The sequence below is a fragment of the Cimex lectularius genome, unplaced genomic scaffold (assembly GCF_000648675.2).
Source record: "Cimex lectularius strain Harlan isolate CLEC.00 unplaced genomic scaffold, Clec_2.1 scaffold82, whole genome shotgun sequence".
Lineage (NCBI taxonomy): Eukaryota > Metazoa > Arthropoda > Insecta > Hemiptera > Cimicidae > Cimex > Cimex lectularius.
In genome coordinates, this window is record NW_019392695.1 from 509,705 (window position 1) to 532,706 (window position 23,002).

At 33.4% G+C, this 23,002-nt stretch overlaps 1 protein-coding gene across 3 annotated transcripts in view; it reads right to left on the bottom strand.

Moving 5' to 3' along the window:
- Positions 1-23,002, bottom strand: part of LOC106664119 (neuronal acetylcholine receptor subunit alpha-7-like) — a 505,201-nt gene that overhangs the window by 14,760 nt on the left and 467,439 nt on the right. For 2 of the 3 annotated variants that reach the window (XM_024226018.1, XM_024226019.1), the window contains exons 5-8: positions 18,038-18,218; positions 14,387-14,462; positions 13,688-13,882; positions 983-1,069 (exon numbers count right to left, since the gene is read on the bottom strand). In XM_024226018.1, the coding sequence (XP_024081786.1) occupies positions 983-1,069; positions 13,688-13,882; positions 14,387-14,462; positions 18,038-18,218 (539 nt within the window). The remainder of the gene's footprint in view (positions 1-982; positions 1,070-13,687; positions 13,883-14,386; positions 14,463-18,037; positions 18,219-23,002) is intronic. The other variant, XM_024226020.1, reaches the window with a different exon arrangement.

Below are 23,002 nucleotides of genomic sequence, written 5' to 3' on the forward strand. Positions count from 1 at the left end.
TAATTATTGCTGCTATTGTGACAAAACCACACTTATCCGTGTTGGAACTGGTCGACAGGATGCATTGGCAGTTTTGCTTAAGTCAGAAGCCAAGGAAATGAAAATTAAAAGAACAAAACAAAACCAAAACAAAACAATGTTATTGTCCGACAGAACCAAACGAAAGGAAGAGATACTGGATCCAGTCAAATCAGCTGGGTATTCAACTGAGAGTGAATTTAGCAAGAAACAGAAATGGGAAGCAGGTGATGCCCAGCCGAGCAGTGACCAGCAAACAAATATAAATTAACAATAGCAACATTAAGAAAAGGGTAACTTATTTTGAAATAAAATTTCTACAAAGGTAATATCTAACAAGCTAAAAAAAAGTGATTTTACTCTAAAGGATTTGAGTCGAGTTACTTTGTTGATAGGTTGTTTGTTAAAGGATGTTTCAAGCTGGAACGTCCTCGGTTCTGTCACAGTACTGTGATATCTATTTACATGGCTCAATTTTTACAATAATAATAACAGCATCTACTAATCTATGTATAATTATTTATCAGTACCCTCTATTAACGCTAGAGAAATGATTCAATATTAGCGACAATGAAAAATCTAGTAATACTTTGTCCATTGGTCACTGGTTAACTGCGCCTTGAACGACAAAATCGTGTACATATTAAACATTTTAAAACATAAACATGCTAAAGTAGTAGCACAGTGAAAAGGGAAGTAACATTTAAATTGCTCCATATCAAATGCAAATTGGATAAACTTCTAATGTTCGTTTGTACTTTTGATACGGTCATAGTATAAAAATGTGTAATTAAACTTTTTACAGGATGATCGGACGATTACATGGGCTCACGAAACATTTCATGTGTAAATCCAATGGACGCATATTTAAAGCAAACAAATCAATGAAAAACAGATACAACAATAAATTTGTATTGGGTCTCGCCGCTCTGCCTCCAGTAGATGAGCTGATGGCATTTTTTACCTAGAAGGGGAACGGCGTCCGAGGTGGCTGGCATCGTCTCAGCTACCATGTTAAGAAACACAGTCAGCGACAACAGTATAGTCACCCCTAGACACACAACTCATTTCAGTACAGTACCATGCCAACAAATTGTAGACAACCGCGTTTAAATGGAAAAAAAAACTAAGAACAAAAGAAAAAGAACAAAAGAAGTCAAGATTCGAAGGCCTCAGCATATGTGGTCACCGCTCTCAGAGATTGTGTATGTTGTGTTTCATTTTTTTTTTGACAACATCCGTCTGTGTGCTTTGACTTAATCAGTACCTAGTGTTAGCTTTTCTCCACATTCGTGAGGAAGTGTAAATCCTAGTAGAGTCATAGAGGATATGATGATACAAGGCAGAATCAGGTTCACCGTATAGAAGAGCGTTCGCCTCGACAGTTGTATAGTGAATGTGATGTCGATATACGGTTGAGGGCAGCAAGAGTACTTCTTCAACTTTCTCGTCGCTGGCATACCTGTTAACATCTCATTACACAAAAACTGCCCCAGTTCTAACTCTACCGCCTTGTTCACAAATCACGCATATACATATACATTTTACATAAATTTTAACTGTCTTAGCCAACAATTTCTTGTGCTACGCCGAATTTGACAATACCAAAATACAACTGGACAAAGATCTCACGCATAACAAGCCTCGTCACCACGGGCAAACTATCACCTACATAGAATTAATAAAAAATATATTCTCATAAATAAACCAAAAAAAAAATTATATAAAATAAAAGTTCAAAGGCAACACCTTAAAAAAATAAAAATAAAAAATCACTCCTTCGTTCTACTCCAGACAATAACTCGTTCTTTCTCCAGCCATCCAGTGGCTGACCAGATCAACAAGCATGTTTTAAACTTGTATTCTTGTGTGTCATTCTCATGCCAAAACCCAACACCGCAATTGTCAAATCAGCAAATAAAACAATGAAAAATAATTAATGAGACAAATAACTAATAAAGAGAGGCTAAGGACGTGAGAAGTCCATTTGTAATGAAACATTTTTTGGTGAAACTTGGTCATAAAATTTTATAAACGTAATCGAGCGTTCTTGCCAATTCTAAGAGCCGAACAAAAATATTTTAAATAATCACAAATTATGTATTTAATTATCTACGATGACCCCTAGGCTGAGCTGCCTAATAAATTTGATGTAATAGCACGTAGTAGCAAAGTAGATGAAACTATTTTTTTAGTAAGAAACTTAATTGATATTAAATCCATTAGATTTCATGGTCCGATTGACTAAATAACTTCTTTCCATTAATTAATCTTTATGTAAGGTTCAAATAATTAAGATTTTAAGTTGAGACAAAAAGTCAGTGTCATGAGCGGGATTCGAACCCACGACCTTCGGCTTGATACGCCGGCACTCTACCACTTGAGCTATCGTGACTTCGATCCCCACGGGCACTAACTTCCCATCTCAACCCCATATTTTGAATTTTCCCTCCTTTTTGCCATTTTTCCAATGTCGTGTAATCTATTCGATCGACAAAATACCTTACATAAAGATTAATTAAGTGAAAGAGGTTATTTGGTCAATCGGACCACGAACTCTAATGAATTTAATAAGTAAAATGAAGTATGTCTTCACTAAAGCTCTCTGTGACTATTTCATTTGTGGACAAGAATCAAATAGATTACACGATATTTGAAAAATGACAAAAAGGAGGGAAAATTCTAAAGGTGGGTTGAGATGGAAAGTTGGTGCCCGAGGGGATCGAAGTCACGATAGCTCAAGTGCTAGAGTAGCGGCATATCAAGCCGAAGGTCGTGGGTTCGAATCCCGCTCGTGACACTGACTTTTTTGTCTCAACTTAAAACCTTAATTAATTGAATGTTATTAATTGGTCAGGCGGACCACGAAAAATAGTGAATTTATGTAAGGTATTGGTTGAAATAAAAAATAGCCAATTGAAAAATGGCAAAAAGGAGGGGAAATTCGAAAGGTGGGTTGAGATGGGAAGCTGGCGTCCGAGTGAATCGAAGTCACGATAGCTCTAGTGGTAGTGCAGGGTCGTGGGATAGCCGAAGGTCGTGGGTTCGAATCCCGCTCGTGACACTGACCTTTTTGTCTCAACTTAAAACCTTAATTAATTGAATGTTATTAATTGGTCAAGCGGACCACGAAAAATAGTGAATTTATGTAAGGTATTGGTTGAAATAAAAAATAGCCAATTGAAAAATGACAAAAAGGAGGGGAAATTCGAAAGGTGGGTTGAGATGGGAAGCTGGCGTCCGATTGGATCGAAGTCACGATAGCTCTAGTGGTAGTGCAGGGTCGTGGGGTAGCCGAAGGTCGTGGGTTCGAATCCCGCTCGTGACACTGGCTTTTTTATTTCGACCAATACCGTACATAAAGATTAAATTGGTTTTCTGCACCTCAAGAAACCCTTGAATACAATTTTTTGAGAAAGTACAATAAATATACTTCACCTTTCAAATACCGTCCGTTTTTCTTCTCTTTTTCATAAAAAAATCATATAGATATTGATAAATTTGAAACGACTCTCTACCCACTCAAAGGAAACTTTACAAGGTTTTAGGACTTAATTATACGAAATAGCGCAAATTTGGTTTCATTAAATAAATTACAATTTGAGACGTAAAATTAAATATTTGAAGAGTTTGTGTTATTTTAATCCTTACTTTTTTTTTTTTTACTTATAGTGACATAAAATCTAAACCTTCTTTCCTCTCATAGCAGGAGAAACATCCGTTTTCTAACAACTGTAAAAAACTTGAATTTGTAAAAAATCCAGAGGTGTTATGAATTGTTAAGTATGAAACATAAGACATCAGAAAAAAATTGCCCACTACAAGAATTAACCAGCACAAAAAAATCTCTATTTTTTATTCCTTTAATTAATACTTAAAACAAATCAGAATTGTTAAAAAATATGGCTAACTTTACAAGAAATGTTTTTTTCATTTTTGTTACTTTTTATAAATTTAATCTCATTTAATACGATACTACTTATTATTCTCCTTGTCCTACATAAAAGCATATATTGACTGATGTATAAAAACCTTGAAATACATTCACAACAAAGACAGAAAGTCATATTAAAAATATTTAAATTACTTTTTAAAAAATATGGATCCTAAGGCTAAAGAACGCTAGGACACGTGTCTCATATTTTTGAACAAAGTATTACACAATAAAAAGTTTCATTAAAATCTTTGATCCCACGTCTGTGATGGACAATAAAGTATAATTAAATAATAGATATTTTCATACACTTCAATTTTTTTGTGGTTCAAGTGAAACGTCATTGGCATAGGTTAACATTTTTAAGTATTTAACTTGATTTTCACAATTTGTTACTTAACCCGCAACCACAAATTTATTGTCTTATTTATTTAATAATCCTTCTTCTTTCTTTGATATTTAATTTCGTCTAATTGGGCTAACCAAGCACAAAATGATTTATTTTTTGATTACTATAAAAATTTAAAGGCTTTAAACGAATCCGTCTTTTTTTTTCAAAAATATATATTTTTTTGGCCTACTTTACTGGTAACATCTTTAGGTTTTTATAACGTTTTATAAATAGAATCTCATTTCATACCGTCTTCCTCATATTGTTATTCAACACAAAAAACAAAGCAATTTGTCGTACATAATAATTTTGGAATACCCAAAAAACGCAGAAATAAATTAGAATCGGAGATATGAAATAAAACGTTTATGAGCTGTTGTGATTTTATTTTTATTTTTATCCCTTTTAGTGTAATAAAATCTGAACGTTGTTGCCATAAACGGAAAGTAGATACATTCAGCTTTCAATTGTAATGCCATTGGATTTGGATAAAATCCAAAGGAGCTAAGAATTTTTATGTCTGGAGATGCCGGACATCGGATAGAACAAAATTAGCCCCAGCTCAATCCAAATAATTTTTTTTCGAAAATCACAAAATTAGTCATAAACGACTAAACCGACATTTCATCATTATTTTTCTAAATTATATCGACATAAAATGTAAACCTTATCCTATAGTCTAAAAACACGTACATTCCACTTTTTAACGGCTTTAATAGTATTGAATTTGGTTAAAATTCAAAGAGTTATTAAGTTTTATGTCTGGAACAGCAAAGCAACAGAAATAAAAATTGCGCCCTGCTGGCTAATTCGTATTTTTTTAACTTACAATGACTTAAACATAAACCTTTCTAAACCGTTATAGTAACATTAAGTCCGGATGGATAAGCCCGTCCAAAATTTTCTAGATTTATTGTGGTTATAAAAATTCGTATTTAAGAGCTTTAATAACATTATTTATACAACCCTGCATATAATTTTCTTATATCAACTGATATACAATAACCTTGAAATATACACTCAGCAAAGTCAGAAGGGGCGTCGGTGGCCGCAACGGTTTAGGCGTTGACACGGCGCTCATCACTGTAAGGTAAAGGTCCCGGGTTCGAATCCAGCGGCCCTGCATTCGAACCCGGCGTACTTACAAATGGGCTTTTTTCAAAAACACCGACACCCCGAGGCATATGACCTCTGCTGTTCCAGACCCTCGTTAAAAAAAGAAAAAAAAAAGCAGAAATCCGTATTAAAAAATAGATATGTATGGGGCACTTGCAAAGAAAGCTCGGACGCGTGTCTAATACGTTTCAAACCAAGTATTCAAAAAAATTACCTCATCGTTACAACGAAAAAAATTCTAAAAAGCAGGTGAAGTTCGTTGGTGCAGGATGTGTTATTGGTTTTTAATAACGCTTTTTGTAGTTTCTCATTCAATTGATCGTGTTTATTTAAATGAGAACGATTTTGTTGAAACATGGCGTTGAAAAAGAGTGATTTTTTATGTTTAACAAAAGAAAAATTTCTGAGGAGTAGTAGGCCCGCGGAATGTTACAACATAAATATATGATATTGAGGGGCATCGGTGGCCGCAACGGTTTAGGCGTTGACACGGCGCTCATCACTGAAAGGTAAAGGTCCCGGGTTCGAATCCACCGGCCCTGCATTCGAACCTGACATATTTACACCGGCAGCCCCGAGGGTTGATATAACCATATATATATGTGTATACATCTTCAGGTTGCGCCAGGGGAAAATTTATTTAAAATAAACTTTCAAAATAAAATAAAAAAGATTGAACATATTACGAATTCCGATTAAGTTCGAAGTCTAACTTAAACGTATTTACTAATTCAGGCCATGTCCACCCCCGACAGCAGTACGCGTGAAAATTTACTTTATAAAAAAACAAATTCCTAGACTATAAACTTGGTATTTTTTCCGTTGGTTCAGGGTAAAAGAAAATGGCAAGCAGGGGAGTAATAAAGATTCGTCGATTAAGCTAAAAAGGAAGGTAAAAATTTGTCTTTTGGGCTGATTCACATTGTAAAAGATCAATCGTGTTTTGATCCGCAGAGCTTTCAAAAGAGCCGAAGAAAATTCCGGTTTGATTCAAAATAACGGGAAGTCCTTTCGATTAACGAGACCTTTTTAACATTTGGTGCATTTTTCCAGTCAAAACACCTACCAGACATCACTTTTGAAAATTCAAAATTTTATATATACACTGACAGGCAAAAAATTCCACCCATCAGATTTTTTTCATTTTCTCGATAAAAGAAAATTTTGCCATTAATCTGTCTCATTGTTTTTATCAATAAATATTTGTTTATGCTATGTTTTAAATTGGGAATATCAATTGGAGGTAAACACACTTAATCCTTAATCCAAAACAAGGACAAAGGATTTTTCAACGTTTAATTTTTACGGAATTTAAAATGTTTATTCAGTCTCATTTGAATTCTGAAGCAGTAAACTGTTTAGTTTTCATCTTTGTTTTCTTAATTTCAATTTTTAAACTTAAAAATGTCACTTAGTGCTGAGGATGTGTGCGAGGTGCGGCACTTATTGATGATGGACGTTCCATCAGGTATGCGTCTACTATTGTCATCGGAGTTCCCTACGAATCACTGCGAGGTTAGACGTTTTCGAGAAACTGGTTCCTACCATAGAAGGCTCGGCTCTGGACGCTCTAGGATAACAGAACCACAGGATGACCGTTTTTTGACTTTGACAATTTCCGAAACCGGCACCTCACTGTTCAAGCGATTCATCAGCTCTAGGAAGTTTGAGATGTCCAAATTTCTAAACACACTGATCGAAGAAGATTAAGAACACAGGGAGTTGCACGGCTCGCATTTGATCGAGAACACAGCCATTGGTCTTCGGACGATTGGTCTTCTGTACTTTTTACAGATGAGTGGACAGTTGTTCTACGATCTCCAGACGAGTGTGAAAGAGTGTGGAGAAGGCGAAATGAAAACGACGCCAGTTATTTTTCCCAGAGCCAACCTTTTCAACGTAACTCAGTGATGGTGTGAGCGAGAATTTCAATGGAGAGTCGCACAGAGCTGGCTGTTGTTCGTGGAGGGTCTTCGACGGCCACTCGCTATGTGGATGAAATTTTAGAACATCATGCATTGCTCTTCCTCGATGAAATCATCACTATTTTAATGCACGATGATGCCCGTCCACATAGTACAAACGTACCTTCAACAGCGTCAAATCAGGGTTTTAGCCTGGCCAGCCCGTTCTCCAGATTTGAACTCATTTATGAGATAACCTCAAAAGACGAAAGAGAGCACTTCCTGATTCACTCCACGATCTTGAAAGGACACTTCGTGAAGTCTGGCTTGTCTAACCTCCAGCAAAGAGACATTTCCAGACAGGTAGAAAGTATGCCGAGGCGTCTTTGAGATGTAATGAATTTGAAAATTTGAGATGCACGAGGAGGAAATACGCGTTATTGAAATGTTAATTAAAAATCTAAAAGAAAACTAAAACAAATGTTATTTGTCCGTCTTTTTGAATATTTTATTTTCCTTAGCAATTTACATTTTTTTAAACTTTTTTAGACCAAGACTCAATTATTAAAGTTAAAAAAATGAAACTTCGATTAATATATAAAAGTATATACAAATCAAGTTATATTACAAGTGGAATTTTTTGCCTGTCAGTGTATAAGAAAGAACGTCTCGCTTTTTGCCTGGGCTGTTATTGACTTTCAAAAAGCGCCTACGGGGATCTGTGATTTTAATTTTTTTGGTGATTCAATGCCCAAAATTATTAAACGGGTGTCCGAGCGTTCTTGTCAATCATGTATATTTCTATTGTGTATTTCTATAAATAGATTATGTAATTTTGATCCAAGCAAGATTGACACTCACGTGAATTAAATCTAATTAATTTAAGCCACAGAATATGTATTTCAGTACAGAAATTTTAATAAAAAAGAAACAAAAATAAATGTTTTTGCCAACTTTAATTTTTTTCTCAAATTTTACAAAAGCAATTATATATATGAAAGGACTCGACTGATATACATGAAATTTGACAGGACAAAGAATCACATAAAATACAAACATTAGCACAAATCTGACATTTGCAAATAAATAAAATACAACTGACGATATAAAATAAACCGTTTAAAGTTTTCTTTGTTGAATTCATCTGTTTTTCTCACTCACAACTACATACAATCTAAACCTTGTCATAGTCTGGAAGAAAAAATATCTGTCTTTCTAACCGTTGTAAAAATGTTGAATTTGAATTCGGTGGTGTTATAAATTTTAAAGTGAAACACCGGATTTCGGAGAAAAAAATAACCCCCGGCTGGTTGAAATCCATCCCGAAAGTTATTATTATTTGTTATAAAAATTCGTATTTTGCAAAAAATTTAACGAGGGTATTTCAACTATCAGGTTATATGAACCCTCGGGGTGCCGGTGTATTTGAAGAAAGCCCGTTTGTAAGTCTGTCAGAATGTAGGGCCGCTGGATTCGAACCCGGGACCTATACCTTACATAATGAGCGTCTTTTCAAGGCCTAAACCGTTGCGGCCACCGACGCCCCCTTTTATATATTTAAAGGGTGGTTAAAACCAATTTGAATCAATTGTTCAAAAATAATGTTTGTATGTGGTGCAACATCTTTTGGTTTTTATACCTTTCTATATATAAAATCTCGTTTAATGTAAATCTGTATTTTATCTTTTTTATCTTACACAAAATGACAAAAATCTACTGATATATAATAACCTTGAAATACACGGACAAAAAGGCAGAAATAAATTAGGACCGGAGATATCAAATGAAACGTTGTTTCTCACTTATAATATGAAAAAATCTAATCCATGTTGAAATATGCTTGAATGAGAATGGTTCAGCTTTGTAACTGTTGTAAAATCGTCAATTTGGATAAAATCCGGAGGGATTATGAATTTTTAAGTCCCGAACACCGGACATCTGCGTAAAAACAATGTCTATTAATATAACAATGTCTGGCTAATGTAGCCTAAAAATGTCTATTTTTAGTTTTTCGTAAACGTTTTTATTTAAAGTTTCCTTAAAACTGAATTTTTTTTGATAAAAAAATCTTTTTGGCCTACTTTACTAGACGCGTCCTTTGGTTGTTGAAACCTTGTATGTACCTATTCTTATTGAAGTAACCTTACATATTATTAAATTCGTGGTCCGCTTGACCAATTAATATCTTTCAGTTAATTAAGGTTTTTAATTGAGATAAAAAGTCAGTGTCACGAGCGGGATTCGAACCCACGACCTTCGGGTAGATAAGCCGCTGCTCTACCACTTGAGCTATCGTGAATTTGTCTTTTTTATCTCAACTAAAAACCTTAATTAATTGAAACATAATATTCGGTCAATCGGACCACGAACTTTAATGGATTTAATAATTAAACAGAAGTATATCTTCATGAAAGCTCTCCGTGGCCATTTCATTTGTCGCCGAGAATCAAATAGATTACACATTTGAAAAATGTCAAAAGAGGGAAAATTCGGAAGGTGAGGTTGAGATGGGGAGTTGGTGCCCGAGTGGATCGAAGACCACGATAGCTCAAGTGGTAGAGCAGCGGCATATTTAGCCGACGGTCGTGGGTTCGAATCCCCTCGTGACACTGACTTTTTTATCTCAACTAAAAACCTTACATATTATGTTTTTAATCTGGGTAAAGAAATAAATCGAATAATACATAACCTTGAACAGCAAAGGCAGAACACCATATATAAAAGTTTTCCTTTATACTACGTAAATTTAAGAACGTTTGTTAATAAAACCTTTAAAAATTTTATCTCGATTTCAATCTTATTTTTCACAATAATATTGAGAAAATCTAAACGTTGTCATAAGCTGCATCTGGTATCGTTTAGCTTTCCAGCGATTAAAGCAATTAAAATTCTAGTGAATTTGGATAAAACGCAGAAGAGTATGAATTTTTATGTCGAGATTACCGGACGTCGTATAAAACGAAATTGGCCCCAAAAAACTTAAAAAATGTATATTATTAGTTGTCTTTTTTAAAAGAAAATTTGTATTTAACAGTTGTTTTCTAGGTTGCTTAAAACGAATTCGAATTGCTTTGTTGACCTACTATACTGAAAGCTGGTTTTTCCAAACTTTTTCATTTATATCTTATTTTATGCGATCATATATTATTTGTGTGTTCTACATTAAAAAAACCGACTGATTTCTAATAACTCTAACGTTAAATAAATGCAAAAAAGGCAGAAATGCATGAGAACCGGAGATACAAAGTAAGATATTTTAGCTGTTGTGATTTTATTTTTATCACTTATAATAACATAAAGTTTAAATAGTGTTGGCGTAATCTCAAAGTAGGGTAATTCAGCTTTTGAACTGCTAAAACGTTGAATTTGGATTAAATGCACAGGGGTTATTATTTTTTATGTCCGGGAATGGGATATCGGACAGAGCAAAGCTCCTCTTAATAGAAACCCAAAAATGCATATTTTTAGTTTTATATAAAAATTAACACATAAAGGGTCTTGAAAGGTGCTTACAACGAATATGAATTGGTTTCTTTTTTGCATAAATTTTTTTTAGTTAATCAAGCAGCTATATCGAATTTCATAAAAAAAATATGATGAAATATTTTTTGATTGGTATAAAAATTCGTTTTTGTAATTTTAAGGAATGTTTAAAACGGATTTGAATTAATTTTTTTTTCAAAATAATTTTTTTCTGTGATACAGCTTCTTTAGCTGATTTTAATTTTTTCCATATCAATCTGATTTAATTTTATCTTCTTCTTATTATCATTATTTTTGATGGTTTATGTTAGAAACATTTCCATCCGGTTTTTTAAAATAAAAAAGTAAATACGCTACTTATTTACGTCTATTTCTGTTTTGCACTACTTATTTTGACTTTTTTGGAATATACGCCCATCATCAGATATACAATTTTCTATAAAAAGAGTTAATCATATTGATACACATTGATATTCATATTTTACATTTTTTTGAAAGCTTATCTCGTATTGAATAAAATTTCTAATTTATCAATGCACATATTGTATTTTAAACGTATGACCCACTTTGCATCTATAATTTAAGTTTATTTATATACATTTTTGTGTTATTTATTTTTTTGAGAAAGAGCTGCGTTATTTTTTTATACTTTATATCATTGCTATCGTTTTTTAACCGGGTACCCAGAAGGTTTGTATGACCGATATATAATTTACGCATTGATCCAATTAATTGAGTAAGTTACATTTTTTTATCATTATCTATCATCTTATTAATATTATGCAGGATGTCCTTTTTAGATGGTCCGGCATTTGAAAAATGGCAAAAAGGAGGGAAAATTCAAAAGGTGGGGTTGAGATGTGAAGTTTCCGAGAGGATCGAAGCCACAGTAGCTCAAGTGGTAGAGCAGCGGCGTATCTAGCCGAAGGTCGTGGGTTCGAATCCCGCTCGTGACACTGACTTTCTTATCTCAACCGAAGCCTCAATTAACTGAAAAGAATTTATTTGGTCAAACGTTGAATATGTACGACCGGGAAACCGGACATCGGGAAGAGCAAAGTTCCTTCTAAATCCAAACCTGTTGTTTTGTGTTTACAGAAAAGGTCTTACAGAAAAAATACGTTTTTTGCCTACTTTACTGGAAGCGTTTTTCGTTTATGGTAACTTTGTTAATGATGGAATGCACTGTAATTTTTCAATTAATGATAATGATTTTTTGTTGATTTAATATTTATTTTTATCACTTACAATGACATAAAGTCTAATTATTGTTGACACAATTTAAAAGTAGGGAAATTTACCTGTTGAACTGTAACTATGACCCCATTATATTTAGTTGTCTATTGAGCAAATAACCTCTTTCAATTAAGTAATCTTTTTACGTTAAGTTTTGGTTGAAATGGAAAAGTCACGAACGGGATTCGAACCCACGACCTTCGGCTCAATACGCCGCTATTCTAACCACTTGAGCTGTCGTTACTTCGATCCACTCGGATACCAACTCCCCATCTCAACCTAAAACCCCACGAATTTTCCCTCCTTTTTGCCATTTTTCAAATGTCTTGTAGTCAGGATTCGATTTTCGGCGACATACGAAGTGGCCACGTTACAAGCGTTACAATAACATAGAAAGAACAATTAATTGAAAAAAGTAACTTGCTCAATTGACCCCGAAAACGTAAATGGATTCAAAAAGTAAAAGAAGTATCACTTGACGAAACTGCTCCCCGTGGCCACTTCATAAGTCGCTGAGAATCGAATCCGATTACAGGACATTTGAAAATGGCGAAAAGAGGGAAAATTTTAATGGTTGTAGGTTCAGATGAAGAGTTGGTGTCCGAGAGGATCGAAGTCACGATAGCTCAAGTGGTAGAGAAGCTGCGTATTCAGCCGAAGATCGTGGGTTCGAATCCCACTCCTGACACTGACTTTTCTATCTCAACCAAGACCTTACATAGAAAGAATAATTAATTGATCGAAAGAAGTAACTTGGTCAATTGACCACGAAAACGTAAATGACGTTACAATAGCGTTGAATTGCCGGTCATCAGAGAATAAAAAATTCCTATTGTCATGGCTAGCCCAAAAATTTTTTTGTTTGATGTCCATATAAGAGAACTTTCTACACTGCTAAAACCTGTCCGATTTTTTTTTGTTCAGAAACATATATATTTTTAGGCCTAATTTACTTGAAGATTCTTTCGTTTTTGTTCTAACATCGTTTAATAAAATTTTGCGTAATATTTCTTTATCCTAAATTATGGAAAAAACGACTAATATATATATAAATCTTGAAATATATACACAAGGGCAGAGGGCCGAACAAAAATTAGGTAAATTATTTAAAAAAATCTTGTATGCCTTTAGGCAAGAACGCTCGGACACGTGTCTAATATTTTTCTACCTAGTGTGATAATTGAAATTGGTTTTTGACATGCCTTCTTTTTGACAAATGTAATTCAATAAATAGTGAAATTCTTGGAAATATTTCAAGTGATAAAGTAACTTTAAGCTCTTTAAGATATCAGAAGGAAACGCAAACATATAAAAAAATGTGTTCTCGGCTTGTGAGATCTTTGTGAAAGTATGAGAAATAATGATCAACCAAGGAATAAAACCTTCGGTGTTTTACGCACAAAGAAATGTCAGCAGTGACGATAAAAATATTCGAAAAACTTTACGTTTTGTTTTGAACAAGGGCTTTTGAGATAGGCAGTTTAGAAGAAAAAACGCCAGCTGTTTTCGTTTGTATCGAAAGCGTACAATCGCAAACATCTGTGACAATCGAGTTAAACATAGAAGAATAATTAAAAAGGGGAAAAAAATGTGCAAAAGAATTACCTAACGAAAGTTTTTCGCCCGAATCCGGTGGCAGGGTGAATCCGAGTACTGCCATTGAGGCGATCAACACACACGGAACGATCAGATTGAAAAAGTAGTAGAGCGTCCTTCGACGGATAATAATAACGAATGTGATATCTATATAGGGTTCAGGACAGCAATTGTAGTAGATTTCGTTCCGTTTCCCAGGTACACCTGGAAGTACAGGGAGAAGGGTCTTATAGAAGGAATCATTCTGGTTAATAACGCTTTAGAAAATGTTATTATTTAAATAATATCTTTTATAGGTTTTCGTTCAGCCGCACAAAATGAATTTTTATCCTTTCAGTTCTTTATCAAAGCTTTTAGGAAAGCAGGTTTTTAAATACTGGCGCTGAGATTATATAGGGAAGTTAAAAGGAGATGAAAAGGATGGGAAGGAAGGATGAAGTGATATCGATTACTGCTCCTGCCACCGGCCAGTCCTGCTCCCTAACGTGCTTTCCTAAAAACTAGAAAACCCATCCAAACTTTTCTCAATCTTTAAAAAACAAAAATAAAGATAAAGAAAAATACATGAAAAAAGGTGTCTTTCCTAAAAAATGAAAGACTGCGCAAAAAATTAAAAAAATCTCGCCACAGCAAATTGAGTTTTCTACCTGTTGAGCCGAACTTGTGCACCTGGTAAAGATGAGAAATAGAATCGGGTGGCAGACTTACCTAACAATTCCCACTCTCCATTCGTTATAAAACTAGTAATATCTCCCCCATTGTCGTCTTGTAGCTGTAAATCCAGCTGAAACATTGCCAAACACAAAAACTCAGTACATATCGGAATAAAATCATAGTTTTCTGTTTAGAATTCCTACTAGGAGAATTTATAGTTGATAACAAGAACAAAATATATAAGGTGTTAAGATATAATCATCCTCTCACTTTGGCAGATGGGCAATATTTGATAAATTTTATTTTTCTCAAGTTGGGTCTTTAGTTACAATTTCCCACCTTGTTCTAATGATATCTTCTATACTAAATTTGCACATTTCATATAGAGATAACATTTCTGTATGCCCAAATATAACGTTTCATCTGCATACGTTTTGCGGTGAAGTGTATAAACGACTATTAAGTAGTGAAAAATCTATTTAAAAAACTACTAACTTTATTAAAATGTTTTTTATATCTGTATCAATAAGAAAATTCATGATTTAAATTGAATCAGGATTAAAGGTATGGTCTCGAAGAAGAAAGCAAATGTACTTGCTATTGCCAAGCTTTCGACCCATTTTAACGTCATCATCAGGGCAAAAAAGCCTGATTATGTCTGCAGATTGACATATTTAAGTTTTTACAGGAGATCCCGAATTTCCTTGAAGACCGACACATTCCCGACATTGTCTCTGGGCTCTGAGTCAATTTATAATTTAAGGTTGTTTTGCCCTGATGATGACCTTAAAATAGGTCGAAAGGTTGGCAATAGCGACTAAATTTGCTTACTTCTTGAAGAACATACCTTGATCCGGAGAGTTCGTAAGTGAAAAATAGGTCGATAGTTTTAAAAATTGGAATTAAAAACAGAAAAGGCATATTAGAAAAATCATTATAACGGTTTAAAGGGGGAAGAAGGTAAACAACGTTTTTCGGGGGAGTGAAGAAGGAATAAAAATACTATTTACTTTTTATATAATTTAAAACCAGCTACCATAGATTAGAAAAAAGCAAAGGTAACCATCATTTTTGTTATTGAGGATATGGTAAAAAGAAATACCATATCTGAGACAATTAAAAAAAAAACTAATCGAAACGTTTTCATCACGGCCAGTTTATTCTTTTTCACAATAATATTACACTTCGACGCGTTTTTCATTTAAATTCAAGAATTTAAAAAAAAATAATTAAAGACTAAATAATTTAATCAAGATTTTCCAAGGAAATGGGCTTGAATTAAGGGTATAGTTTCGACGTCTTGCTGATTTTGTTAAAAAACGTGATCAAAATTTTGTCCAATTTTTCCGTCAAATTAACCATTTTTACCTCAAATTAACTTTTTTAAAAATTTAAATTAACACTTTCTAACATCAAATATCCTTTTGTAATTGACAAATTAGGCGTCTTTAACTTCAAGTCAACCTTTTGTAATTTCAGATTTTTAAGTTTTTTTAAGTTCAAATTTACTTTTCAATTTCAATTTAATCGTTTTTAATTCCAAATAAACCTTTTTATATTAATTTACTTTTTTATAAATTCAAATTAACATTTTGTAATTTCAAACTAACCTTTTTAACTTCAAATTAACTTTTTAAATTTCAAATTAACTTTTTCTTTGAAAGTAATTATTTTTAACTTCAAATTAAATTTTGTATTTAAAATTAACCCTTTGTTACTTCAAATAACCTTTTTAAATGTCAACTTAACCCTTTTTAACTTCAAATTAAGAATTTTCAATTTCAAATTACCCTTTTTAATTCCAAAATTACCTATTTTTAATTTCGAATTAAGCCTTTCTCCAAAGCAATAATAATCTTAACTGTATGAAAATTACCAACAAATAAAATAAAAGTTACATACAATTAAAATAAAAACTAATTTCTTTTCTATTATTAATTCGACATTTAAAAAATATAAATATTTGGCTCTTATGTAAAATATCTTATGAGCATTAATTACAATTAAAATTAAATATTATATAAATATGAATATTAAAATAAATGTTTTTCTTTTATATATGGTTAAAAAATTTCTTTACGAAAAGTGAAATTTACAGGGTGAGTTTAACTTCTGTCCCCCATGTTTTTGTATTTTTGATTATCATATTGTTTATCCATGAGCAATAAAATAGTAAAATTACTGTCAGTTAAAATGGTAAATGAGGAAATTGCTTTTTATGTTGAAGAAGTTTGAGAAGATTTCGTTTTTTTCGAAAAACCATGTTCGGGTTCTGCCAAAAACTTGAGAACGGTTGATCCGTATTAAAAAACGCCAGAACCGTTGAATTCAGCGTAAGAAACATTTAAAAAATGTACATTGTTTAGTATCTCGCCATATGAAATACTTAAAAAAGCGCTTAATTGTATTCTACATTGCTGGAGGGTTACATTGAAACTTTTTGGCTCATTAAAAAGCAGACAAAAATAAAAATTAATAATAACAATGATAGAAGTTAAACTCGTCCTTTATATTCCAGTTTTGTTAAGATTTTTTTGACCGTTATATAAAATAGGAATTATTTGTTTTTATTAAATTTGAATTATAATTAAAGTTCATATGGTATTTTATATAAGATCCCAATATTTATATTTAAACAAAAATCTCGAATTTACAAGAGAACCATAGGTTTTTCATATTTGATTGTATATAAGTTTTAATTGTAATTGTTATAATTTTCGTATAGGTTTTATTTTTTTTGTAGCTTAAGGAGTTACAGTAGAAATCCGTTTATCCGGACTTGGAGGGACGGGGACTTGTCCGGATGATCGAAAGTCCGGGTTATGCGAAAATTTGTGATTTTATTAGTATCATGTCATAAAAACGGAAAAAAACAGACATACGAAAGTGAACACTTTTATTCATATATCAGGTTACATTTAATAGATAATTTTTATTAGTTTTATTTTTGTTTAAGTCCAGAAACGCGTATCTCGAAAACTTTATACGTAAAAATACCTAATGAAGATACACGTAATAAAAAAAAACCCTTTTCAATGGAAGCCAACATACGAACAACACGACCAACAATTTTTAGTCTTTTAAAATAGTATACACTTTTTTTATTTATTTTTTATTTATTTTGTTAATCAAAAACGTGACTGTCGGCCTTATCCGGCCTCTTCGATCGTGTGACTAGTTGAAGGGCGATTTGGTGGTCTTTACAAATTTCGAACAAGGTCCCATAGCGGAATTACGAATTAAAAAAAAAATGTAGATATATTGAGAATTATGAAAAATTTATAAAAAATGTGTGGTGCTTAGTGACCGTTAATTAATGATTATTTGGAGATCTGGAACTATACCGCTATACATTACAGTACCAGACCGCATCTCAAGATCTCTGAATAATTTATAAAAAATATTTTAACGAACGGGTCCGGATTTCCACTGTAATTTGAAAATAAAAGGTTTTTAAATTGAAGTTAAAAAAGCTTAATTTGAACTTAAAAAGGGTTAATTAATTTTACATTTTCAACATAAATATGTAGATAAATAAGTGCGTTTATATTTAAAAGGTCAATAAATTAAACCGTCCGAGTAATTTTTGAGTGGGCGGTGGACGATTTTACGCAGGGGCGGGCAGAGAAAGAGGCAGGGTGTTAGTGACTATTGTAGGGCACATCACTTGCTATCAGTAGCCAGTTTCCGACAAGATAGCCCTACCTGAAACCCATCGTAAGTCCAACTCCCGAACTTCATCTCGCACCTCTGGTCGTCGAAAGGGAACCATGTTATGTCTATTTTGCAGGTGCTTTTGAATATCCCGGGAGGCACGTAGAGGCAGCTGCCGTTGTTCCTCACAACGACGTTTGTAGGATATGTCCCGTCGAAGCCTTCGTCCGCACTGAAAAAAAATAACGTGTATTATTTACTAGTGTTTGTTTTAAGATACAGTTTAAATGATATGGAATAAAAAAAAAAAAAAAAATCAGCTTTGAGAGATCAAACAATTCAAATGATATTTCAGAAAATCGTGTGTTCACGATGATATATTATTTGATTTATGTGTTTATTTGTTAAAAATACTTTTTTTTGGGTCACAAATGTGCCTGTTTATATTCTTTCCTTGATCCTCAAACTTCAAGTAAAAAAAAATTCTCCATTTGGCCAACACTGGAGAAGGCGCAAATGGAATTTTATGTTATGACTAACTAGAGAAGAATTGTATGATAGGATGGCTGTAGTAAGCAAAAGAGCGTATATTCTTCTGGAGGAGAATGACCGCTATGTATATGGTGAATACGAAGGGCCCTAGGATGCTCCGCTGGGGAACATCCGCTTTCGTGGAGAGAAAAAGCAGTTCTCTCGAGAGTTGCGTCTGTATCAATTTGTCAGATAAGATTTAATTACGTTTATAAAAAGAAACTTTGAAGAACACTGAGAGGTCGGGAATATCATCGAACGTTTAGCTGTTTTTTAAAACTATTTTTTGTAATAACGTATTATCACAGGCAAAAAATCTGACTGAATTAGTTTTTTGGCTTGAATAAAAGGAAGTTACAAGGTGCGAGGTTGGGAAAATGACCGAAATTTTAACCGTTGTTTTAAATATTTCTAGTTTTCTAAAAACACAGTCCTCACAAGCAAAAAATTTGATTAAATCAATTTTATTTTGGCTTGTATAAGTGGTAATCAGAGGGTGCAAGGTGGGGACTATTGTGTAGAATAGGGAGATGTTAGAATGTTTTTTCTTTGACATTATTACATTATATATTTTGGTCCAACATAATTATAATCAAGCTTAATTGGAGACCTGACCACTTTTTTAAATTGTCACCAAAATTTTCTTCTTTTGCCCTGGCTGCAGGTTAATAATTAAATAAATGACGAATTGTTTGATGAAACAACAATCAGAGCAGTTTTTCAAGAATTCAATTCAATTAACAGTTCATTTTAAAGGTTTACTTGTCCGGGAGTGTTTATTTGATGATTTTTCAAATTATAGGAAATAAATCTTTTTAAAAAGAGGGCTTATATTGATTTTATAAGAAATTACACTACATCAAATCACTAGTTGCTGATAAAAAAGAAAAAGGCCGGGTTAATTATTAATAATGAATTTTTTAAATCGATATTCTAGGAACTCCTCTACAGTGAACATTCTTTGATTAACCGGAAAAAAGTTCTCTTCCAGCAGGATAAGGATCGTTCGCCGGATTCAGCTCATTCAGAAGATTTTTATCACATCAAAGCACCGCCCAACCCGACATTTAGTCCAGATCTCGCTCTGTTAGATTACCTACTGTTACTTGGTTCGACATACGGTCCACTTTTTTATAGGAAAAAATTAATAAATTAACACAAAAAAAATTTACTGAGCAAGAGTTGGTCTATAGTCCGAGAAGGTGCCAGATCGATCAAGTAGTTGACAAATTACCAATGACAGTGGCCTATAAAGTATAGATAAACGGTGGAGTGAGTATTTTGTTCAGGATTTTTAAAAAGATAGTTCCTACTCATAGTAAGTTGTTTTTACAATCCGGATTTCGAGCCTACTGCTCATCATCAGGTCCGGGGGGTTCAGTCTTACAATGGTCTCTCCTTCAAGCTGATGATGAGCTGTAGGCTCGAAATCCCGATCGTTGAACATAAACTTACTTTGAGTAGGAACTGTCTTTTTAAAAAGAGTAATACCTATCATACTGACATAGGCGTCAGTGCCGCTTTGAAATATTTTTGTTTCTATCTTGCTCGGTTAAAATTCCAAGGGCTGGGCAATCGCAACCAGAGACGTTTGGAACTGATTGTAAGATTCCAAACCGTCAATAGACAACTTGTGTTGGCCATTTCATATCTAGTTGTTGACCGATAGAATATACTCAATATGATAATTTTCAACTTTGATTTTCCTAGATGTGTTTTTAGTATTAATTTAAAATATGGTCAAATAATGCTTCTATGATCGTCATAAAAATATAACATTTAACAGAAATGTCTTAAGAAAGTAGGTCAAAGGGTAGGGAATCCGGAAAATCCACTGAGTGACAAAATGTATGCAGAACTTGACGTCAGTTAAACAGCAGTGTCAACTAGATTTCTCTCTGAAATTATTATTATTTTTTTTAGGTTCTGTGGTTAAATTCTGTCGAGGATACCATGTAAAGTCAAGTTATTAAAACTAATGCGCGAATAATTAATGCACAGTTTAAAGAAGACGGGAATCCGACGTCGGAACGATACACTTTTCGAATTCATGGAAATCACTTCTGAGGACGTACTCCAATCAGCATTATAGATTTTTTTTCTCTGGCTTTCCTAAGCGTATTCCCGTCACGGCGGAAAGAGCGACGAGGGAACACAATTCTCCGTTTTGTCTACTCCCCTTTGAACAAACCGTTTTTATGAAACGGAACAAAAAAAATGTCGAACAATATTTGCAAGCGGGTCGACTGTTAACCGGGGCGAACATGTATTCTGATCAAATTCAGTGGATGCCTTGTTAAAGTGTGTTAGTTTGAGGCGTTCTTTAGTCGCTTGATGGTTGAGAAATTAAATACCTCCCTAACTTCGTTGCTATAACAATACCAATATAGTAGAATTAATTTACGACCATGACAGGCAAGAGAAACATGTTTCGGATATCAGTAAACAAAAGTTGAAAAACAAAGAAGAAGCGGAACATTTGGAAAAGTCTCAAATAAAAGGATACTCTTATAAATGATTGTTCTCACAGCTTTTGAATATATTTTTAGAATGAAGGCAATGGCGAATGGAAGGGTGGCGGTTAAAACTGAAAAATAAAGATAAAAGATCGGGACCAAATTCTGTACCAAGTCTTTAAAAACTCATTACCGAATTCCTTGTAATTGCAGCAACAACTTTACCAAAAAGTTTTTTTTTGTAATACTCAGGTTTGACGAAAAAATGAATTCAAGACGGAAAATAGTAAATGATAAATGTGTGGTGTTTAGTGACCGTTAGTTAATGTATAATAATAATTCGGAGATCATGAGATGCGGTCTGGCGTGAGGTTGAGAAAAACATTTTCTTTATCGAGCCAACGTTTCGATCTTTATTGAGATCATCTTCAGGGCTTGGTATTTACAAACATTGTTTAAATTTTACAAATACATGCAGGATGTGAAAAAAGTGAGTTTATACAAATGCTAGAAATTTTAGACTCGATCAAAGAATTTGTACTCACTCAAAGTGTTTGTTTTCTTTGCAGATGTGTCATTACTGTGTGTCGTGAGAGTGCCAGTGAGTTATTGCTGGTTTACGTTTATGACGTAAATTTAAACAACGTTTAAAAATCGTGTATAAATTAACTTTTTTCACATCCTACATGTATTTGTAAAATTTAAACAATGTTTATAAATCCCAGGCCCTGAAGATGATCTCAATAAAGCTCGAAATGTTGGCACGATAAAGAAAATGTTTTTCTAAGACGTACGTCACACGAGACCGCATCTCACGATCTTCAAATAATCGTTAAAGGTAAATTTGCTCTATCTTTAGATATTTGTGACTGTTTTATCATGTAAGGCATGTTTTTGTCTTAGAGAAAGTTTTCCAGGAAGAACAAACGAAAGCCGAGGAGCAAGTTCACCAATTATACAGGGTGAATTGCTACTCGTGCTACAAACTTCTCCAGTAGATTCTTCACCCTAAAATGAACAAAAAAGTTCATATTGTCCATGGTCCGATTCTCAACCATTTCAGAGTAATTTCGCTTTTTATCGATTTTGAAAGATATCACGTCCTGGCGTCGGAAAATCGTGATATCTTTTAATCTAAACATTTCTCTGAAAATCTAATAGCACCGTTGAAATTCCCGTTAATTTTTCAATAAGAAGATGACGGTGGCAAAATGTTTGGGCTAATTTTTTGTGTTTTATTTCAGCCAGAACTACAAAAAGAGTGGAAAATTGTGTAAATCGGAAAGTGTATAAAGTAATCCAGAGTTTCTAATTTTAGTCTCAGAAGGCAGCAAATTTGAGGAAAACTACCTGATTTAATAACGCTTCCAACGCACTCGTCATTTTCTTATTTAGTGGTTGTGAGACCAAGATGTTGATGACAAAAAGAGAAAAAATGGTGGTTCAAGGATTGCTAATGTTTGAGAGTGACTTGCTACTCGTGCTACAAACTTCACCAGTAGATTCTTGACCCTAAAATGAACAAAAAAGTTCATATTGACCATGGTCCGATTCTCAACCATTTCAGAGTAATTTCGCTTTTTATCGATTTTGAAAGATATCACGTCCTGGCGTCGGAAAATCGTGATATCTTTTAATCTAAACATTTCTCTGAAAATCTAAAAGCACCGTTGAAATCCCCGTTAATTTTTCAATAAGAAGATGAAGGTGGCAAAACGTTTGGGTCTTTCTTCCTTGACCTTCTAGCTGTTTGTAAACTTCTTAAGCATTACATACTAAATGGGCATTAAATTAAATTAAAAAATTTCAATGGAATTATGATTTTGATTCTCTCTAAAAATTAACGGGAATTTCAACGGTGCTATTAGATTTTAAGAGAAATGTTTAGATTAAAAGATATCACGATTTTCCGACGCCAGGACGTGATATCTTTCAAAATCGATAAAAAGCGAAATTACTCTGAAATGGTTGAGAATCGGACCATGGACAATATGAACTTTTTTGTTCATTTTAGGGTGAAGAATCTACT